General features: G+C 30.5%; 1 protein-coding gene across 2 annotated transcripts; it reads right to left on the bottom strand.

Moving 5' to 3' along the window:
- Positions 1-464: 464 nt before the first annotated feature.
- On the bottom strand, positions 465-20,234 carry LOC129976409 (juvenile hormone acid O-methyltransferase-like). Of its 2 annotated transcripts, none has more exons than XM_056089959.1 (5): positions 20,096-20,234; positions 7,028-7,328; positions 4,954-5,164; positions 2,426-2,573; positions 465-757 (listed from the first exon to the last, which is right to left on the bottom strand). In XM_056089959.1, the coding sequence occupies exons 2-5, from the start codon at positions 7,324-7,326 to the stop codon at positions 588-590; spliced, it is 828 nt and encodes a 275-aa protein (XP_055945934.1). In that variant the 5' UTR covers positions 7,327-7,328; positions 20,096-20,234; the 3' UTR covers positions 465-587. The 2 variants fall into 2 exon arrangements, with proteins under 2 accessions (XP_055945934.1, XP_055945933.1); XM_056089958.1 differs by lacking the exon at positions 20,096-20,234 and adding an exon at positions 10,482-10,918.
- Between the last annotated feature and the right edge of the window lie 4,638 nt (positions 20,235-24,872).

Below are 24,872 nucleotides of genomic sequence, written 5' to 3'. Positions count from 1 at the left end.
AAAGGAGCTGCAGCTGCCGGGGAGTCGACGGTGAATTGAGTGGTGAACCAGTCGTAGTGCAAGAGTAGTCGTCGTCGTGAACCAGATCAGAGAGAGTAGTCGTGGACCAGTGGAGTCGAAGAGTAGTCGGGATCGACGGTAAAGAACTGGCCTTCCAGAGATAAGCGGAGCAGCGACGGAGTGAAGCTAGTGCTGAACTAAGCTGTGCGCTACTGTCTGCAGTAGAGACTGTTGTATGCTGCACGTCTCGGCTGAAGAGAATCGTCTTTTGTGCTGTATATAGTTGTCTTTGTGCTGTCCTGTGTGCCTTCGTGTAAATAACCGTCGTTGTTTTATTTTCTACTGCGGATTGAGTGTTCTCCATACCATATAACTCCCACTATCCAAACGAACCCGAGAAATTCCGTAACATTATTATTATTTGTGTATTTCTTATATAAAGAAAAAAGAAAAGTTTACAATGCTTACCAGTATACACAAATTATTTTTATTAATAAAAACAAAGACGTAAAGAACATTTTTCTGTCGTCCAAAATTTATTCTAAAGAGAAATATTCATTCAATAGTTTTTTTAAGTTTTAAGTAGTTCAGCTAGGTTTTTTAACAAGGATATTCATTAAACTGTAATGAATAGTTATGCGTCCATTCGATTCCCTTCCGCCATACTTTGAAAATTCTTGCAGTAAATCACTTCTGAACTCTTCCATCCTTTCATCGGGGACCTTCTTGTGCCATGCAAACATTGACAGAGCATATCCTGAAAAACATAAGCGGTCGATGTGAAAATACAAGTGGGTTTAAATAGATTTATTTTACTTTTTTCATATGGGAAGAAAATTTGTAATATTGTTTTCTTGTTATAAATTTATACTACATCCTCCCTATGCAGTAAGACACCTGGTAAGGAAGATAATTTTGCAACTATAATGATGGATACTGAGTTAATGACCCCCCCCCCCTCGGCAATGGCGAAAAAAAATGAAAAACCCAGAATATTCTAGATAGCTACATTATAGCTCAAGTTCTGAAATTTGTTCTAAAACATTCGATGCCCTGTCATGGGACTTATAATAAGTGAAAGCTTAGATAGTAGTAGTCAGTTATATTGAACTCCAGTGAATAGTTGAGAGAAGTTCCTCTAGTGAGTTTTCACTGAATGCTTTGTGTTATTATAGTTTTTTTTTTTATTATTATTATTTTTATTACCGATTGTTTGTATTTTGCATTTTACTGCAAAGGCTGCTTTTTGTATGTGTTTTTTCTTCTTTTTGTTCTGGTTTAGAATTAATCATAATGCTTTTATCTATACTTTTGTAGTAATGTCTGATTTTATACGTCGAGCCTATGGGAGTTTTTATTCTACAGCCCAAAGAAGAATAAGGGTTTTTTTCTGTAATAGTATTGTAAATGATAAAAAAAAAATCAACTTCGACATTTTGATTAATTTTCTTTTTTTAAGCCTCTCTAATTTAAATTACTTTATATACTGGAATTATATACTTGATTGTACCTTTAATAATAATACTGGATAAATACTGGAATTATACCTTTTGTCTGTGAATTTGATAATTCAAATATGCTTTGAGCAAGATTGATGAAATTTAATATTTGATTTTGAACGAAATCGGAGCAGATGAAATTTGATTTTGAACGAAATCTGAGCATTTCTATTAACTTTTGAACAAAATCTATTCACACGAAGTATGCCTGTCTGAGTTCAGGTAATTACAAAATGTAAAGAGCTAGATAGATAAAGCTTTGTGCGGAGATTTAGTACCCAAAATGTAGATTATTATTAAGTTTTGAACGAAATCCGTTCAGTAAGTGATAATCTGTTGGTGTTACGCATTCATATCATGTAAGTAAAAATTCAATTGTTCCTCTTATGGCTCGAACGCCTCGCCAGCGGTTCACCAATCGTTTGGATCATGTGCCTTTGAATGATCCGAAAAAGCTATACTGATTTGGGTGCTGTTCTGATCTCCTGGTCATAGTTCAAAATGGCGAGATTTGTCCTTCAATATATCTAATGTAACTTCAAAACAGGACGTTAATTTAACAATATAACATTAAATGTCCTCATTGCATGGGTGTCGCACAAAAGTTTAGATATCTGGTACTGTGCTCACATGTCGCCCTTGTTATCTGACGAAGATTCAAAACGACAAGGCATTTCCCTCGTAGAACTTAAATAAAAATAATGAATATCCTAAGTGACGCATAGGAGTGAATACCATATATATATATAATTTGTTGAATTGTGAGATTATGCAATTTCTAAACAGATATATTTAAATATGGAGTATCTTTATCTTTTTTTTTATCTTTTATCTTTTTTTTTTTTTTTTTTTTTTTTTTTTATGAATAGCTAATAGCTTATAATAATCAACCGTAAATATTTAACAAAACATAACTTTCTGATTACCTATGCAATCATCATCTGAAGAAAATGTGAAACTCTTCTGTTTCTTGGTACACATAACTACTTTGAAGCCCATCTCCGTAAGAAGTTGTTTATAATGCGCAGCATTTACATTTTGTGTGCATATTTCTGGGTATTCGGCTGCCACACTCTAAAAGAAATAAATAGTGTTCAAAATTAGACACAATTTTTATACAAAAATGCAAGTCCCTTTTTGCTTACTTCTAAAACATTCCCTATTAACAACAAAATGCCTAATAACATTATCATGTTATTGGCCAGAATTTGAATGAATAATATCGTAGAGATAACGTACAATATTTTGTTATACAGTTGTATTAGTTTCCCTGAATTTAGTCAATTTTTTTAAATATAAATATAGGAAATCTAATCGCAACAGTTTAGATATATGCTTTACATGAGATTGAAATAGCTCATATAGGTTATACCACATGCTAATTCTAATCCTGAACTGCATCTCAATAAATGAGCTCGTTCATTAAAAGCCAACCGCAGATGCTCTATTTAATCTATACTTATATAAAGCTCAATGTGTGTGTGTGTGTGTGTGTGTGTGTGTGTGTGTGTGTGTGTGTGTGTGTGTGAGTGTGTTGGCGCTCAACAGGCCAGACCATTTGACCTACAGCTACCAAATTTGGTACATGCATATCTTGGAGGTCGGGAATGTGCACCTGGGGTCCCTTTTTTAAAATTTTTAGTTAGAATTTTAATTATTAATTAAAAACGAACTTTCCCGCCAAAAAAATCATTTTCCCCACCGCCAAATGAGTAAGGCTTCAGGTTTTTTCCCCCACACAAATGAGACTAGGGTTAACATTTTTCGGCCGATTATTTCAAACGATTCTGTTTATTTTCTTAATGTTTGATGCATTTAAAATTAAACATTGCTAATGAATCGATCTTTTAGATTCATTCTGAAGTACTTTTGAATTAAAATAAAACAGAATAAAGGAAATTAAAAATTTCTAATCTAGCGTTACCCCAACTGACGTAGAAAAATTCACGCATTTGCGTTACCGTAACTGGCGATGAAAACTGACGCATGCGCATTGTGTTCTGATTGTTGACAACGGATACGGACTTGATTTTGAAGGTTTAATATGTTTTCGACAGATTATTTCAAACGATTCTGTTTATTTTTTTAGTGTTTGATGCATTTAAAACTAAACATTGTTAATGAATCGATCTGTTCATGATGAATCTGAGAAAATTTGGTTGAAAACTTCTTGAGATATTATATAAATTAAGAAAACTATTCTTTAGTGCCATAAGGTTTAATTACTCAGTGATTCTGTTTTCAGTACTCATATTTTTAAAAAAATGCTTCGTTTCAGTATATATATATATATATATATATATTGCAGTTTAATCATTTTCACTTTAATTTAAAGCAAAAATTCTACGGGAGCTAACAGAAAATTAAAGAGATACATATTATGTTATGGCTGAAGGCCTTTATAATATGAGTAAATTATATGACTATTAAAATTTGAAGTTTTAAAATATTTTAATGAAGAAGCAATTAAAATTTTAGCGTGCATTAAGATTGGCGAACCAGCTGATCGCCAAAGGCGGCTAGTGTGTAGTAAAATGCTGAACGTAGCCGTTGATCTAAAGCAATGCAATAAGGATTTATCATATCGATACATATTCTGAAGGAATAGATTGAATTTAATAAAAATTTCACTGCCGTAGATGCCTATTCACTTAAGCGAAATGCAAAAATGATTTGACTTCAAAAGATGAAGACCAACTTTATGGCATTTGCAACCAAAATGAACCAAAGATGCTGAAAACAATCCGAATAACCAACAAAAAAAAATTGATACTGTATCAGTTATTGTACTTATCTCCATCGTTGACAATAGACTGTTCTTTAATTATTTGTTGTACTTCATACTACTTGCTCCCCACGCTTTTATTCTAGCGTTGGAAGCAAATATTATACTGTGATTCGACTGAAGAATAATGCCCGATTGCCAAATTTAGCAATTTCTTGCCAATTGTGGTAATGATGGCAATTTATATTTCAACCCTAAAAGGCGTTTGTTTCAAGACTGTAGGCTTTTTATGAGGCTTCGGATGATTGGTACGATTTTGTCGTACTTGGCCAGAAATCCTACGCTATTCTTGAATCTTGTTCTGTGTTGCATTAGCTGTAAATATTATTATAGTCATTACGAAATTTCCTACCTTCGTACATGCTATTTGTAAGATCAAAATGCTGATTTAATTTTACCTTAATGCTCCCTTTGTATTTGCCAGTGAGCACTCTATAGGTACATTATGGTACAGGCACACTAAGTTTGCAATGAACATTTCATTTGAGAAATGGCAACCAAGGCAAGCAGGAACAGCAGTTCTTTCCGAAACCATATTAATGTTTAACAAAGGTTTGCATTATTCTGTTGTACACCTTTTAGTTTGGTGATTTGACAGTGTTGAATTCCTTAGTAATCTGAAGGGACACATTAAAGCAGATTTTTTTATTACTGAGAAAATATCATTACCTCGAATATCGTATTCCACTTTGGGCTTTTCATTATTTCTTCATAACAAACATGATAGGATGAGTTTATTTCAAAAAGAATGGCAGCTTCCCCACCAGGTCTCAGTAAATTGTAGATATTTCGAAAAGCTATCTGTTGATCTTTTATGAACTGAAAACACCACGTGGAAATAACTTTATTTAAAGTTCCTTCCCAGCATTCCACAGAAGTCCTGAAAAAATATTTATTTTCGAATCTCTTGAGTAAATGAATTTTTTTTGTGTATATATATATATTTCTTTTAATAAAGTAAATCAATACGCTCAAGATATACAAAAAAAAAAATGCACTAGGTCAATTAAATTTTTAAATTCATTACTCTTTGTTATTGCACGCAGTGCTTGCCAAACATTTGGCTATCTTTTGTTCTCAAACTATTTCCACTCATTATTCTGTTTGTTGTGCAAAATTTCACCTGCCGGGCATTTTTTAAAGATTCTGACCACTACTGTGAGAGGAAATTCAAAAGATTAGCAGGTCATGAAATAATTAGAACAGGATTTGATGGCTTCCTCAACCACATCGTATTACAAATCCCTCATATGTCTTTTTTTCCCCTATAAACAGGTTTTCCTCAATAAAATTCGTCTTGGAATATATAATTTCAAAAGCGAAGCTTAACACCTTTGCTCAATAAACCAGCTGTGGCATTTTCATATGGCATTATATTCACTGAAGTAGCTTCTCAATTTGTTCAACGAGCATTTCGAGGCATGCACATTGCACAATCATGCCGTACGTTGGATAATTACACAGATCCAACATCATAGAGTTAGTAAAAACGAAGATAACATGCAGATGATTAACTAAGCCATTTTCTGAAACAATTGAAGCTTGGCAGACAGATTGCTTTAGATATCTATATTAAAATAAAACTAAACTAATTGGATCTGGTGATTGTGATAATCACACAATGGGGTCAATTCACGGTCATGTCTGCCGATAACGTTGATGAAACCATTGTTTAGTAAATGTTACGCTAACCGATCAATAATTAAAAATTTGATTTTTTTTAAATATTATTTTGAATTATTTTCTCCAAATTTTCATAGTTATATAATTTTATTTCTTATATTAAAACTTTAACTAGTATTTTCAATGGAATTATTATTTTTGCATAACTAATTAACATCGCTTTTTAATTCGTTTGGTGCTGCTTTATTCTTTCCTTTCCCATATCCTTTTTTTCCTCCATTTTTTCTCCAATGAATACATTTTGACAAATGACTATGGCAATGTTTTTGAAAAATTACATATGTTCTTTTTTACTTATTATTTAAATATTATTGAATGTTGAATCTTATGAATATAGATCTTTTTAAAAATAAATTATTACTCTTAGATAAGTTAATATTTTAAAGCTTACTAATAAAATAAATATAATTACTATAAAGCTTACTAATTAGCTACAAAATACTATAAATCTTACTAATAACTCCAACGTCCAATCCGCTACGATCAAGGGATTCTAACATTTTTAAGTGAATTGAACGACAGCCATACGTTTCTATAATAGGTACGGGCTTATAGTCCATCTCTTTAAATTGTTTCCCTTTTGTAAGCCCGTGGAGCAAAATTTTTATTTCTTAAATCTTTTCAATTTTTAAAAACCTTTGTTTCTTAAACATTTTGTAAGATTTATTCAGGTTTATTTTTCTTTCATCGCATGTCAAATCTTAATTTTTTTTCTTTAACAACACATATTTTTTTTTTTTCGAAAAAAACAACAACAACAACTATGCGACTTAGAAATAGGATTCTTTAAACATAATCAGAGCGAGGATTCTCATTCTGTTGCTTAACATGTCCTGTATATTTGTCCTGAACATCCTGTATATTTGTGAATTTTCTAAAACCTATCAAGGTGAAAACAAAACAAAAACTCTAGATTGTGAAGTTTCAGTTACTTTCTACAAAACACAGTTGGTTAATATTTATTAACTTGAGTTAAAAATTGAATCAAAAATTAATTTTTCGGTGGATTAAAGATGCAAAAATTTTGATTAACTAAAAAAAATATCATAAAAGTACAAACTCATCTGTGATATCAGCCACCATGAATTCGATTTTCGGATGCGGATTCAAAATCTTTGCTAGACCAATCATCTCTTCCTGGACATCAATGCCAATCAGTCCTTTCACCGCCGGAAACAGCATAAGAAACCAGGAGCAGGAGGTGTTCCCAGGGCCACAACCGACATCCATGACCACTTTGTTGGTCAGATTGCCCCAATTGAGTATAGAAGCACTGGCGAGCAGAAAGTCGTTGACATCACGTTCTTGCAAGTGGTGGTACTTGCTGTACAAAACAGGATCCACTCCTCCTCCTGACATCCCTAGAATTATGAATTCTATGTTATTACTTGTTATAGTTTTATATTTTCGTACAAGTACAAAAGTACACACGTAGAAAAAGTACTTTGTGTATACAAGTACACAAAGAGAAAGTGTTGTAATCGACAAAAAATTCAATTCGGAGATTTTGACTATTCTCCATATTTCCGATTTCCCAGAGTTCGAAAATTACTTTTTTGGAATTTTGACTGCCTGCCATATTTAAGATATAACGATAGAATTTTAATATGTAGATTTAAATTCAAATTTGTACATTTCTATCAAATTTGAACTAAATCCTTCTGCGGTGAATAGCATATAAGCCAGTTAACAACTACGCTACACGAACATATGCTTTTGTATCCTGGTCTTGTTACTGGGCTGCTAACCACAAGGTCCCAGGTTCTATCCTCGCACATCTCAATCCGTTACACATCTAAGCAAAATTTGCCTTTTTGCATGCAGGCATGCGATTACGGTATGAATGAATTTTGCTCTACAAACTTATCTTTAGAATTGTAGACGTTCCTTAAATTTCGCATAAAATCTGTCAAATGAAAGGAGTGCCATTTGTGGCATGCATATTCGCGTGTATGTAAACGCGATAATTCAAAATTATAAAATAATAACGTGATTAGTAAAACCTGGCAAGAGAGACCATGAATACTCTTTCAGACTATATAATAACGTTATTAACTCCAATCCCAGCATGCAGTTGTTGTCTCTTGAGTGAGGATGCTAATACTTAGAATGGTGTCGGCAAACAATACTTAATATTACAAACAATTATAATGATTAAATAATATTAAATATTGAGGTGAATCCAGTGTTTTTAATGAATGTATAGAGTGATGCTTCGTGATTTTTAATTTTTTTTCCATGGTTAATCTCTGGCAAGTGGTTAATAATACATGAAAATCGAATTTGAGTTTTAGACACGTTTTTCCCAAACACTGAAACCAAACCTGACACAAAACTACAGTTATAATCCCAAAATCATGGACCAAATTTCATGTATTTAAGGCATGACATATTTGAGTTACATGATTGTGAAATTGAAGACCAATAGAAAATAAATCCTTTGGCAGTTTTTGTTCCAAATTTCATACGTCTACAATCTACACTCTAGTTGTTAAATTTGGATACCAAATTTTATCCATTTAGCTATCTGCATTTTGTAGTTAACGGGTTAATTTTATTGTTACTTTTCAATAATCTCAGCATGGTTTTTGAAGGAACGAAGCGCCAGAAGCGTAGTCACACAGATATTCCTACGCGAGAAAAATAGTCCGCTCGCTTCATCCCAACAAATTTATATTGGATAGACGAACCGACAGTCTTCCTCTAAATGGATTTCGATCAAAATTTGTTCAAAATTCTACAAATACCGTATGTATACTATATGTTAAATTTCACCCTTCTAGCTGGAAATGTTTTTGAGTTACCTGTTCAAATACATACAGAACAACGCACATAATGCTAAAGTTTTTTTTTTTTGCGCACTTAAAGAGGTCGGAAACGTGGATATTCATTAAAATCGCGAGTTCCAATTTTTTTTTTTTCGATTATAATTCTTTGTTTTTGCATGCTTTATATGAAAATAAAAATTAGTTTGGATAAGTGGTTTTTTGGTTTGCAAATTTGCATCGAATTTTGAATCCATTCTAAGAAGAGAATAACATCCAAAAAATTTGTATGCAGTTTTTCATCTTTATATTACGAAGTCCAAAACGCGACTTACTGCATCAGTGTATGCGAAGTCGAGGCATGACTCGAACTAACAGACTACCATGACCTTCCAGAGTTTGAAACATTTCTTTCTATATTACCCCCCCCCCTTCCCCCCATGTGTTCAGATAATACAGGTGAGAATAAATGGAAGACAGGGGGACATGACAACATATAAAACATGCAGTCATTTTAATACATTAATCGCAACTGTTTTATATGTTGTTTTTTTTTATTTTGTTGTATTATAACTGCTTATTTTCTTAGTTAATGTTTTCTTTTTCTCTTCTTTAATTATTGTTACTGTTCTTTCCAACATTGTTGGGCTATTAATCAAGTATTTGCGTATTGTTGATAATTTTGTATTACGTCATCTATGTGTTATGGTCATATATATTTTATGAAGTTGAATTCCTTGTATCGGATTGTTGTACTTCGAATATCGATTATCCTGACCTTTTGCGGAAATACTTGTTGCAGAAATTTGAATGTCGATAAGGAGAGATCTAACTATTCATTTTTATATCTGCGCAATCAAAACTTATGATATGCTCAAGGGTTGTTATGCTAGTGGATGTCTTAAAACTACCTGGAAATTGCATTGCATTAAAAATTGGATAAGACAAAGTTTTTATAACTTCACCATCACAAACTATAGGATTGGTAAAAAAAAAAAGTTGCGTGACCTTAAAGTTGGAAAATAAGAAAAGAACTTCCAAATGATAAATAAAAACAAATTCATTAAAGTTATTGTTTCAGAGTAGATTATATTGTTATACTGAAGAGGAGAAAATTCTGTCAATACTCCCCATAATTCTAGCACAGGAGGTGCTATAACCCTCTTCTAACATGAGGATTATAGCACCATAGAGTTCATAACTCTATGGTGCTATAATGCTCAAATCTAGGCATTTGATGAAACATTGAAAAAGATTTAAATTTATTGCAAAAAATGAAATCTTTTATTGAAAATTATGTAAAATTATCTTTAAGAAATTTCGAAAATTCAGGAAAAAAATTTCCGCGAAATAATTTAGTATTCTTAAAAAAGAAATTTTAAAATTTATAAATAATTTAAAAATTAGTTGTTGTGTAATAATATGTATTCTATAATTATTTTCAAATAAACCAAAATTTCTCTTAATTTTTATTAATTAAAATTTTAAAAAATGGATCTAAATTAATTTTAAAAATTGGATCCGAATCGAGTGTACATTCTGGCCTTCCAGAATATATGCCAAATCTGGTTTCATTAAGTCAAAAAATTTGTTCTGTAAAGCTCAACAAAAGATCGCATAAACACGTTCATTCTCCTTTTTTTTATTAACCCAGAAATATGTTGCAGATCTGAATTTTGAAAAGAACATTAAAAAATTTTCAAAATAACAAAACTTTCTAACGATAGAGCAAAATAAAAATACACTTACTTGATTTTTTTTTCTCACTAATTGTATCCCTTCATGATTTCACAAACAAGAGACATCACTACACATCAGACTGAAGCACACACAATACGTGTGATACGATTCATTCTCCAGTGCTATGGTGCAATTCGCCCCATACCTGTGCTTTTCAATTATTTCTTCTCTTATCAGATCTCTTTATTACTCTGTTTGAAAGCCAAACGATTTTATTACCTTCAGCTGTTTCCGAGATATCAATTCTCTTTTCATTCCAAATGCAACATACAATTCGTCTGCTTGAAAGTGAGATTGAAATAAATTTGTGCAGGTTCTTTTCCAGATTCTCTCCCTTTTTTTTATTATAGTGGTACATTTTCAGAAAATATACTAAAAACAATGAAATGTTGATTAAGTTAAAATTATATTGAAATGTGAAACTAAATTGACCATTTCTTATAAGAGGGACTTAATAAAGAACATTGCCAAGGGCTGCAAAATATCCTAATCCACCTCTGTACACGATAACTCAGCTTTAAATGAAATTTTGTTTTATTACTGTTTTACAGCAAAATATAGCATCAAATGAAAATCGACATCAGCGGGTTGAATGTTAGTCTGTTTATCTTTTCGTGCGAACATGATAAATCAAGAACTTTTTAAAAAGTAGATAGATAAATTTTAATATTTGAACTTGAATTGAAATTTTTAAATTTTTATTTAATTTTTGTTGATGTCTGTCAGAATATAGACTATTTGTTTGCCTGTTTGTGTCCGTGTGAATACTATAACCATGATACTCAATAAGATCGATAACTGAAATTTATTATATGGTCTTGGCATCGAAACGGAGATTTTCCTAAAAGTTTGAATCCTGTCATGTAATGTAAAGGGACTCAAATAATTCAAATAAAATTTGTTCCGTGGTCTTGACATCGAAACTGCAAATATTCATAAAAGTTTAAACCCTATCAATTAATATGTAGGAGTTCAAGCTGAAATTTATTCTGAGGTTTGGGCATCGAAACTGCAAATATTCACAAAAGTTTGAACCCTCTCAATTAGTTTGAAGGAGTTCAAACTGAAATTTGTTCCGTGGTCTTGACATCGAAACTGCAAATACTCATAAAAGTTTAAACCCTGTCAATTAATATGAAGGGGTTTGAGTTGAAATTTGTGCTAGGGTCTTGGCATCAAAACTGCAGATACTCATAAAATTCTAAATCATATCAATTAATGTGAAAGGGTTCAAGTTGAAATTTGTTTTGTGGTCTTTACATCGAAATTGCAGATGCTCATAAAATTCTAAACCATATCAATTAATGTGAAAGGGTTCAAGTTGAAATTTGTTTTGTGGTCTTCACATCGAAACTGCAAATGCTTATAAAATTCTAAATCATATCAATTAATGTGAAAGGGTTCAAGTTGAAGTTTGTTTTGTGGTCTTCACATCGAAACTGCAAATGCTTATAAAATTCTAAATCATATCAATTAATGTGAAAGGGTTCAAGTTGAAATTTGTTTTGTGGTCTTCACATCGAAACTGCAGATGCTCATAAAATTCTAAATCATATCAATTAATGTGAAAGGGTTCAAGTTGAAATTTGTTTTGTGGTCTTCACATCGAAATTGCAGATGCTCATAAAATTCTAAATCATATCAATTAATGTGAAAGGGTTCAAGTTGAAATTTGTTTTGTGGTCTTCACATCGAAACTGCAGATGCTCATAAAATTCTAAATCATATCAATTAATGTGAAAGGGTTCAAGTTGAAGTTTGTTTTGTGGTCTTCACATCGAAACTGCAAATGCTTATAAAATTCTAAATCATATCAATTAATGTGAAAGGGTTCAAGTTGAAATTTGTTTTGTGGTCTTCACATCGAAATTGCAGATGCTCATAAAATTCTAAACCATATCAATTAATGAGAAAGGGTTCAAGCTGAAATTTGTACTGCGGTCTTAGCATCGGAACTGCAGAAATAAAGTTCTGAACCCTATCAATTAATATGAAAAGTTTCATTATCTTTGCTTCCTCTCGCAAGATCTTTAATTGTCTTTACACGAAAAGTCGAAGTAAGAAGATTCCTAATGGAGTGAAAGATTTTCGACTAGGCTGACAAAGTAGTTACCAAATCAGAAAATTCGTCATCTAGCCAGAGAAGAGTCATAAAAGTTCGTTAAAAATATTATCTTACTAGTAATTAAATAATAAATTCTTAAAAAAATAAAATACTATGTATTGAAAAATAGAAGATTTATAATTCGTATTAGCACTGAATTATTAAAATTATCATTTAAAAAATTATAGTATAATTGATTAGTTATATTACATTAGAATGTTAATTATTCATTTAACTGGTCATAAAATATTCTACTTAAGTCTTGTAAATTTTCAATTTTTAATGGAATATTTATTTGAAGTTTATCATTTCCTTATAATCTATCTTAAAGAATCAGAGGTGGCGGCAGAGATTTGCCGACGGGGTGGCAAGGCAAATCCGACAGGGGGGCAAGCACAATATCTCTAATTTGGCTTCAATATAACTCATAATAATTAATTTTACATTTAATTAAAGAAATTTAAGTATTATTTAATTTCTTTTTTATTAATGCTGATCTTTTTTTTTCATTGTTAAAACTTTATAAAGGTATTTGTAAAAAAAGGTTCTCAGTTTATTTTACTAACCATAAAAAAAATTGTCAATATTTGAGTATTTTTTTATGGGACTCTTGAGATTTAATTTATCTGTGATCTAATTTTAGAAAAAATATTGTCATATTCCATTCTAGATTGTAGTATATAGATAGAAACATAGATTGCACCAGAATAACGTGTAATTCTAAATGAACAAATGCATACTCTTACTATTTTATATCAGAAGCTATATAAAATGAATGTTGAAACAAAAAGTTTTTATAAAAGAAACTTTTTAGAAATCCAGAATAATAAATAAAAAATATTCGATGTTTTCACCAAAAAACGAGTCTAACTCGAGTATGGAATTATTTAATTTTTAATTTTAAATCTGCAATTAAGTGAAAGTATTAAGTAATTTAAAACGCAAAAATCACTTGAAAACGCATCATTACCTCAAATGCCCTTATATTTTTCTGGAGATTAAGATAACGATAATTGTCCCAAATAAGATCTGCTATCTAATTAGGAAATTAAGTAAATTCGTATTTTAAGGGGTTAGTGTGTTATTTATGAATATTCTAAGAATAACTTTTTTTATTCCAAGAATAATTCTTTTTATCAAGACATCTTTATTCAAAGCCTATTAAAAATTTATAAGCATCTGAAGTTACATACTTTTAGCCGAGAATAGTAATTGAAAGAAAATGATATGTTCTCCGATTACATAGTCATAATATTGAATGCAGAGTTTGAAGCATTTAGGTAGTAATTTATTTTTAAAAAATTAGTGCATACTTGGATAAACTCTTTTAGTGTATCTAAAAAGTTACCATACCAAAAATATTTTTTTTGTTGTCAACTGCAGTCGGTAATATTTCTTTAGTGTAATAATTGTAGCCTGATAAATTAGATTTCAAAAGAAAACAGATATTTTACTGTTAAATGAATTTAATTTACAATTATACAACTTTCTTACTCCAGTGATTTGATTTATAATGAATTCACATAATTTAGTTACAGCAAAATAACTCTTCTTAGCATGCATACTCACAAGAGTGTCAAAAGAAAACAGTGTTTTAATTTAGTTTGACCATTAACTAGATTTTAGTCAGGCAATTCTCACAGTGAAATGAATAGAATAAATTTATCAATTCGTGACCAAGGAAGTAACAATTATATGAATAAGATGACGATTAATTTTAGAACTTGGATTTGAATGATGAATTATGGAAAACAACTCTATCGTCCTATTCATGAATAATATAAAAGCACCAACTTCTCTATTAAGTCCACTTAGGTAATCGAAGTACCCGATGAAAGTAATTTTTTTCCATAATCTATAAAATGATATGCTATGATAAAATCTTAGCCGAAGGATAAAAGATTTGTCGGAAAAAATGTGACGTCGTATTCATTTGCCAAATTATCGATAATTCTGCTGAACATAGTATCAATTATATGCTGAATGAACATTATGACATTTAAATAAAATGATTGAGAATTTGGACTCGTCGGCATCCCTTCGCATTGACTTCTTAGTCTTATGTTTTATACACATGTCGTCTTGTCGGTTATATTACCAAAAATCATCATCAAATTAAAAACTTGATGAACGACATTTGAATCAAATGTCTGAAAATCTGTGAATATATTTTTCGACATTTCATCACATTTAGTTCATAGTCGGCCGCTCAAAAGTTGTCGACAGAATGCGGTATCTTATTCAGTTGTCGGATATATTGCCAAATCTAGTGAAATTATAAGCTAAGTGAATGACATTTCAATCAAATATCTGAAAATCTGCAGATTTAACATCTTCAGCACTCACCGTATTGAATTTAGTCAACCGACCAAAAATTGCTAGGACAATGAAAATACCACCTTGTCGATACCTTATTCACGGTTCCCTTGTCAGCATATTGCCAAAAGTAGTACAAATTATAAGCTTAATGAAAGACATTTGAATCCGATGTCTGAAAATCTGCGAACTTAACGTCTTCGACATCCATTGCATTCAATTCTTTGTTCCGTCTATCAAAAATTGTCCACAAAATACGGCATATTATTGACCTACCGCCCTAACAATTATTGACCAACCGTCCAATCAATTTTGCCAAATATAGCCAAAACACTTAAACCCTTACTTGGATATTTCGATTGTTTACAATATATTAATTTTAAGATGAATTTTAAATAATCATATTCGATAGTGCTCAACTCTCTACAACCATTATGAAATGGTGAACACTTTTACTGATGAACTCTGAATTTCTCGCCGACGGGGGGGGGGGACAAGAGACTGCCCCCCTGCTATCGCCGCCTCTGTAAAGAATAATTTGTATTTGTTATTCAGGAAATAATTAATGAATGTTTTAAGTTTGTTTTCGAATATTATTACTTAAAACAATTTTTTTTCCATCATGCAAGTATGAAAAAAATAAATGAATAAAAATACAACATTTTCTCAAAACTATTAAAATATAAAATTAAACTAAATAATAATCGATGTGAGTTGTCTCTTTGAAACTTTCACGCATATTCTCCAGTAAAAAAAAATCTTATACTCCTACTTTCGCATAAATGTTGGGATCTTGGATAAGGCCACGAATACTTTGCACGGTATTGGTGAACGATTGTTACAAAATATAGATGTTCGACATGGATCTAGTATTTTTACTGAATTTATCGCTAGAATATGTTTTTTGGACGAATTTCTTCGGTCAATAGAGATAAGTACGTGATACAAAACTGCAGTTGTAGTCACAAGAACACATACCTAATTTTATTGATTTAAGTCATTGTCTTCATGAATTATTGTGTTTACATTCCGATTACATTATAGACCGACAGACGATCAACTGTTCGACGGATTTGGTTCAAAATTTAATAAGCATATTTTAGCATCTATAATTTAGATGCTAAACCGACGTATCAAATTTTATCTACCTAAATTTTTTAGTTTTGTATTTATCGAGTTCATTTGTACGAGGACAGTCAATCAGACAGTCTACGGGTGGATAGATTTCGTTAAATATTTGATGAAAATCTTTGAATTCGGTCATAATTCCATGTACCGAATTTCAGTTGTCTAGCATAAAGCGTTTGGAGTAATGGTGTTAAAACGCCGATCGACAAAATGTTAAAAATTCATTTTTCAAACCCAGGTATGTCTGAAACTTGAAGTTTCGACGAAATCACGAATTTTTCGATAATTATAATATTTTCTCTGTATTTAGCAAGTGAGAAAGTAAAATTGCTGTTTAAAAAAAAATTAAAGTTTGAAATGTGAAACTAAACGACCAACTTTACAAAAAAAAGCTTTATAAATTGCACTTTTGCGATCGCAAAACATCTAAATCTGCTTTTGACTTGATATATTACCCATTTTTTTTTTTAAATATCCTTCTTCAATTATTAACCCTTTGCATTCTGGAAAGTAATTCGATGCATAATTATTCACTTAATACGAGGGAGCGTTCATTTCTCCAAGAAATAAATATATATATGATTGTTTTAAGCCGAATTTCCCCGAAAAATTAATCTACGTCTTTTTACCCTTCTAAAAGCATTTTTAACAATTAAAATTGAAAAATAAATAAATAAAGCGCCAAAATAATGCACCGTCTTGAATGGTGTCTGAGAGGAGTCACCAGAGTGCTAAGGGTTAATATTTTTTAAAATAATTTACATTGCAACACCAGACTAAAATAGTAGAATAGAAGATTTCCATTTTCCAAATGTTATTGTTTTTTGATGCCCTGTCATCATTGAAGACGCCATCCAACTATTCATCCATAGCAATCAAACATTTAAATAAAAAAATGGTGACAAAAAGTTCACTAAGACCAAGAGCAGAATAATGATACTCAATCGTTCATTACATACCATTTTCCATCAGTCGCATACCGGCCCTAATTAAAGTTCTATTCATGGCAGCAAGCGTAGAATAAAAATGGAGTTCAATTGGCTGACATAAAAGAAAGATTTATTTACTGCACTAAACAGGGCAATAAAGACAAAGCAAAGTATTGAAAATTTTTATTTGGTTATAAATCACTTTTTATAAAACTCTTGTATGCCAGATCAGTATCGTTAAATAATTATTGACGTATGCATCTAAACTGTTTTCCTGGTGATATTCTCTCACACTTACACAGTAACAATATAAAAGAACATATCAACGTAACAAAACACAACACGAGTGTTCAGCTTTGTATAATGTAAAATTGAATTGAGTACTATTTATTCTCAGATAGGAAATAGTCGACGCTATTGCGCGTGCGTTATGGAGTTGAGAAAAAAAATTAATAAATATAAAAAAATAAAAAATAAAGTCAATTCCTACTTAGGTCAACAATTTTTTTTAATTATTTATATATATATATCTTATATTATTTAAGATCGGGTGTCGCGTCAGTAATCTCAGAGCTTGGCGACCATTTAGCGACATGCCGACGGATTTGGCGACTTTGGCGACCAAATAGTAATTACTGGATAAATTTAGTTAACTAATATTTGAAAAAAAACTATTAACATCAAGTGTCATCCACTACAAGTTTTAAAAAAATGTATATGAACTTGAGTGGATGAATAAAAAGTATTTTATTAACGATTGAAAATTTGAACAAGATATATAAATATATATAGGGAGAGAGTGTGAACTAATAGTGGGAATTGAAAAATGGAGGCGGTATTGTTATTTATTTATCAATACGGTAAATGCCAATTATCAGCAGAATCAAGTGACATAGCAAACGCGGTTAATCTATGAAATTGAATCAGCTATATCTCGACTAATAATAAAAGTGAATGCGTGTGTATGTATTTGTGTATTGACACTCAACAAACCAGATCATTGAATCTAGAGCTAAGAAATTTAGTACATATATATAATTTGAATGTATGCTCCTTAGTGTGATGCTTTGTAAATTTCAATTAATACTTTTATGAATTAAAAAGGAAGAGCAATTTTGACTTTTTTTCCACTACAACGTTTGGCCAGGACGTTGGCGTCTGGCCGAACATCTTCCCCTTGATCTGGGCGTCTCGGCTTCGAATCCTGGTTCGGGCATGGTTGTTCTTTAAGCTGTGTTCTATCCGTGAGGTATGTGAAAGAGCTCCCCTGTAAAAAGGGGTTGTGCAAGCGAGTGTGTGAATGTCATCTTAATATGAGCTAGAAGTCAGACTTCTGCCCTCGGGTGCTCAGAGGCCTTTATTCTCAGAAGCTACTGCACAAACTCGCTTAAATCGCAGGCTTAGTCAGCGGGCTTGTCTATGACTAGTCCCATAAGTAACAACAACATAACGTTTGGAAATATTACAGCACAAAAATTAATTTTACGTCATCTTAAAATTAATTTCTTTTAATAATGTCAATTTAATTGCTGTAAACATTTAAATATATTTTTAGGTATATTTTTAAAGAATATTTTCTTTGCAATGAATGAAAATCGATTTCGTTATTTAAATATATTTAGTCGGGTGATTATTTTTTTTCCATTATTGAAAGCTAAGGAAGAATTCTGTTTAATATCTGAATTGATTTATACCTCTATTATTAGTACAGAAAGTAAGTTTCAGTATAAAGCACACTTTTAAAATAAAATAAAAAATATTTTTAATATTTTATTGAACTTAGGATTTAACTTTGGAATCGAGCATTGGTGAAAATATTTTACACTGCATCCATTTATAAACTTTGCTGTTCTTTTCTGTGATGTAACTGGATTTTTAAAGATATAGATAGAAAATTAATAAAATGCAAAGCACATTCCGTAAAAATGCTTGCCTTAATCATTGCATATTAACTCTCTGCAAGGTAAAATTGTCTAAAAGTAATGGTTTTGAGTTTTTGAAACAGATAATATCTATTTTTAAAATTATTTTTATTATTTTATCTCAGATATTTGCAATCTGCCATACCTAATTGGTCAAAAAGCACATATCAACATCTTTGAATTCTTTAAAAGGGGGTGTTTTACATGGAATTTGATTTTATTCACTTACATTTTTTTAGTTTCTTCCTTTTCTAGTTTTGTACCATCTATGTGGTTTTTAAATCACTTTCAAAATAAAATTGCAATTATGTTCTGAACCTTAAGCTTCGGTGTAGTTTATCCTATAAAAGGATCTTGCGCCGGAATAATACCCACATCTTATCTTTATCTGTCATTGAATAAATAAATAGAAAATTGGATATAGATCTATAATTTTAATGTTTAAACAAAATACATCGTTTCATTTTTCAAATTGTTGTTTAGCTTTTTGAGGGGTCGTTTTTACATATTCGGACAATCTACTTTTTACCGAATTACGTCCTCTATTAAGCAAAAATAATTTTAATGTAAGTTTATGAATTAGAATTCACCTACTATATACTTTGATATTTTTATGACTTATCGTTTTCGCATACGCAGGGACAAATTTGATATAAAAACAATCAATCAATTGAGGGATTTAGTATAAAATGCATTGGTTGCTAGTAATAAAACAATATGAAATAATGCGAGTAATAAAACAATGTGAAAATTTTTATTCACCACTGATATATTTTACATTTTTGAATTATTGTGATCTCGTTGGTGCGTGAACGGGCGGATGGACAAACAGATATAATTTTTGTTGGCAGATTTCATCGAAATTTTGCTAGAAATAAAAATTTTTGTCTGAAGGCCTCACTCCGAATTTTATCCTTCTATTTGAATTATTGTGTTTACAGACAGACGAAGAAACAAAAATAATTTTTTAAAAAATGACTTTTTTTTCATACTCGGAGATATCTATTGCCGAAGCAAGAGACAGGTACATATCACAATTTCAAGGTCGTATTTTTGGAAGATAATAATACTTTCCCTTTGTGTGCTTCGTTCTACGAGGAAGTAAAGTCACAATAAGTGAGTAGACAGTAATGTACATGTACAATAATAAAATGGCTTTATGATGATAAAACAAATATTACAATTTTAATTTATTATATAAATCTATTAATTAAATGCTGTTACCTTAATGGACTTATCAGCAAAATTCGTGGATGACAAAGAGTCTGTCTAGTCGTCACAATCACTGCGTTTGGGAGTTGTCTAACAAGTTCGGTTGTTTTTTATCTTCCGGATGATGTCAATCGTGTTTACTAGTTTCGTTTTCTGCACAGGTGGAATTAATTTTCACTGAAGGTTTCCATTGAAAACAATGCAATACAGATTTTTTTTTTTTTTTTTTGAGCTTTTGGGTCATTTCTTGAATATTCCTTAGAAAAGGGGAAGGGTTTGTTTACGTCTACTCTTTCTATCTTTAACTGAACTAAAAGAAATAATAAAATATTTTATTACATTATTGTAATATTGTAAAGTCTTCTCCAATATTTATGCATGCATGTTTCGGGAAGTAAGAATCATAGAGTTTATGCAGTCCGTTCAAACACTTGCTTCAACATTGATCTATTTATTATAGTATGTGTTATGCATTTATTATATGACAGTAACTTTAAAACTGGACATGTTAAAGTTACTTTACACAGATTCGTGCTCTCAATTCAGTGCAGTATTGAATTGAGAGCACGAATTAATTTATGCTTAATTTTAGTAAATAAAATAATAATTAGTATATGACAGTAACTTTAACTGGACATGTTAAAGTTACTATCATATACTAATTATGCTTAATTCTAGTAAATAAAATAATAAAGTAACAATACTGCTTTGAATTGAGAGCACGAATCTTTGTAAAGTTTACATTTCAAAGGTGTTAATTGGATTCACATTAAATTAATAGAATTTTAACAATAATTACAATTTTATATTATTATTATTATTTTTGAAACGGAGTTTTTTTTCCCCCTAACTTAAAAACTTGAATTTTTTTTTTCCAAATTCGTATCTTGTATTCCCAGTGTTCGTAAATTAATAAATTTTTAATCCTTTTAATTCACTTGAGGACCTTACAGTATGTATTCCGTTAAGAACATTCTTTCTTCAAAAATTCCTTCGTGCATCTTAAATGCGAACTTTATTATTTATTTTCAAGTTTTATTGTGAAATTGTTATGTTTTATGTGCTAAGTTTTAATATCACAGTTTGTTAGATATCAAATATCTTATTTTTTTTAATTCTGAAATTTTATTGAAACTGTAATTTGCGTATTATTTATATAATTAAGTATTATTGGCATTCAATATTTTAAAACTTTTTACTTTAAGGCAAAAATTGATTTATTTATTAAAATTACTTATTGTTCACATATTAGTTATGAATTATTTATATATATTGTCAAATGTTGAAACTGAATATTTAAATCGTTTTTAAACTTAAAAGTCATTTGTTTTTCTTGCTGTATTCATTTTTAGACAGTTTTTCATAACTTTAATCTATACTTATATAAAGCTCAATGTGTGTGTGCGTGTGTGTGTTGACGCTCTACAGGCCAGGCCATTTGACCTACAGCTACCAAATTTGGTACATGTATAGCTTAGAGATCGGGAATGTGCACCTGGGTCCCTATTTTTGAATTTTTAATTAGAATTTTAATTATTAATTAAAAACTAACTTTCCGCCAAAAACTTTTCCATTTTCCCCACTGCCAAATGAGTAAGGCTTCAGTTTTGTTTTGTTTTCCAACAGTAATGAGGCTAGGGTTAACATTTTTCGGCCGATTATTTCAAACGATTCTGTTTATTTTCTTAATGTTTTATGCATTTAAATTAAACATTGTTAATTAATCGATCTTTCAGATTCATTCTAAAGTACTTTTGAATTAAAATAACACAGAATAAAGAAAATTAAAAATGTCTAATCTGCATAGCGTTACCCCAACTGGCGTAGAAAAATTCACGCATTTGCGTTACCGTAACTGACGTTGAAAATTCACGCATGCGCATTGTGTTCTGATTTTTGACAATATTATCAAAGGATGATTTTTGAATTAAATTATTTTTAGGTTAGTTGCATTCTTTTGTAATTAAATTGTATTTATGTTAGTTGTATATTTTGTGTATATGCTTATAGTTTTAAGTACATTGTTTTTTAAGTAGTTTTTTTAAACCTGTTTTCGACCGATTATTTTAAACAATTCATTTTATTTTCTTAGTGTTAGATGCATTTAAAATTAAACATTGTTAATGAATCGATCTGTTCATGATGAATCTGAGAAAATTTTGTTGACAAATTCTTGAGATATTACATAAATTTAAGAAAGATATTCTTTAGTGCCCATAAAGTTTAAACGCTCAGTGACACTGTTATCAGTATATAATCATATTATAAAAAAAATGCTTTGTTTCAGTAAAAAATATGATTATATTAATTGCAGATTAATTCTTTCCACTTTAATTTAAAGCATAAATTCTATGGGAGCTAACAGAAAATTAGAGAGATACATATTACGTTACGGCTGAAAGCCTTTATAATATTATGAGTGAATTATATGACTACCAAAATTTGAAGTTTTAAAATATTTTGATGAAGAAGCTATTAAAGTAGGAATTGCGTGAAATATTTAATTATTAAAATGTAAACGAACATTAAGATTGACGAACAAGCTGGTCGCCAAAGGCGGCTAGTTTTTAAATAAATCAATATTTAATTGCAATTTTTTCAAATGAATTTCACTGCAATAATTTATATTAAATCTTGGGAATTTAGCAAATATAGATATTATTTATTCTTTTGAAGGTTTTCTGCATCTGTGTATTTCATTATAGATTCTGTTAAATATTTTAGATAAGTTAACATTAAGTCTGTTCATATGATTTCACAATCATGCAATGCATGTTTCTTGACATGTCATATTGTATTTAATGGACATTCATCTCCAGAAGCAATAAAAGTTTTTGTATAGTCGATCCACTAGATATTTACAAATATGATACAAAAATATTGAGTTGCTTTTTTTCAAAAGCTGCTTGCCAAACTGTTTTTTTATCCACAGATTTATTAATTATTATTAGGGACTCAATACATGGAATTCAGTCTTAATAAGTACAATTATTCATGATATCTAAATTAAGAATTAATAGATTTTTACTGCATCCTGTTTTAAACTGGTGTTTTGACGCCACATCCTTTTTCCATCCGCAAGATGCGCAGTGATGTATGGAACCTCAATAGATAGGATGACTTAGTCCAAAGACTATGTTTACAAATGTCCTATGTTTTCTATTCAATAACTCAATTTTCAGACGATGAAGCTCAATTGTTCACAGCAGCAACATTTTTGTTCCTCATGTTCATCCAAACCATCAAGATCATATCAGATTATAATAATATGAAAATATGCGAGCGACTAAAATATTGCCTTAAATGTTGTGGAAACGATTCACTTAACTTACTTACTATATTAACTTCACTTAACTAAGATGCCAGTTTCATGACTAACATCTAAGTTAAGTGAATATTCAAAATATCCATAAGCTGAAATAACAAGTTTTTTTTTCACTCTTCTTCAAGATGTACTATGGTTAATAAGATAAGGTAATATTCCAAGTAATCATAACTACCTGTGCCCTACCGTTGAAGCATGGCAATCTAAGACATCGAATCGCTACTGCAAATTAACGAAGCTCAAAAATATACGCAAATATATCCATTACATTGCAGCCCACTTCCTCCAAAGAGGTTTAATCTGACATCAATGTGGAGATTACTCAAGACCATACCATTGGCATACCTGTTACCGCTAAAGTGCAGAAATCAATTAATCTGCAGATTAACTAGCTAATCAGCACATTAATTTGGATTACCCGTTAAAGTATGGAAAATTGTTCAATTTCTCAAATTACCTAGGTAATCTGCAAATTAGCTATTAGACACTCTTTAATCTGCTCATTATTTACCAGGTGCTCGTTAAAGTGGAAATAAGATCTTTGCTGAAACAATAGCAACGTTTCTGTACACTTAAATAAAATATTTATTTATTGATATCTAAAGAATCAAGTTAAGGCAGTCGAACAATCAGCACATTAGTTGATAGAATCAATCATCAATCAAATGAAAAATTTCAATACAAAGTACCAAACGGTTTAAAATATTATTGAAATTAAGGAAATTGACATAATGTTTAAAGAATCGCTTTAATACAATGAAGCAAATAACAACGTTGAATCACGATGTTAGAATCAATCATCAGTCAATTGAAAAACCATAATGCAAAGAATTAAACGGTTTAACATATTATTACAATTAAGGAAGTGAATTTGCGAAACAAATGATAAAATTATGCTCACTTATTAATGCAATCAAAAGACTGGTGACACTTTGAGCCGCATAGCACTTATTTGCAATACATTTAGATCTGGAGTCACATTTTTTGAAACCCTGTTCGGGAAAGAGGAGAGAAAGGAAACGTGAGAAACATACTTTTGAACTTTAACGATACGGAAGCCGTTAATGTGCCCATTACATAGTTAAAATGAGGAAAACTCTTGATTCCGCACTTTAACGAAGCAAATCAGTTACAATACAGATTAGATAGGTAATCTGAACCTTAACGGCTTTCGAGTTTTAAAGGTAACATACCCACGAAACATGTTTACTTATGTGACAACCTCTCATCCCTATATCTGGAGTACTCCTCAGTGGATAGCATTCAAAGTAAGGCTCTGTTGTTCTCTTAACAACAGAGTTTTAGTTTTTAGAAAAGAAACTTTTCACATCATTTCTGTTACTCATGTACGACCATACTATCAGAATCGGATCAGATTGTAATAGTTTAATAAAACACGGATAATAAAACTGTAACTTAATGTTGTAACAAAAAAAAATTATTTCTTTGTCTGGTACATATAAC

Source organism: Argiope bruennichi, chromosome 7, assembly GCF_947563725.1.
Source record: "Argiope bruennichi chromosome 7, qqArgBrue1.1, whole genome shotgun sequence".
NCBI classification, from domain to species: Eukaryota; Metazoa; Arthropoda; class Arachnida; order Araneae; family Araneidae; genus Argiope; species Argiope bruennichi.
Note: the sequence above shows the minus strand (reverse complement) of the source record. Positions and strands in the feature narration are given on the sequence as shown.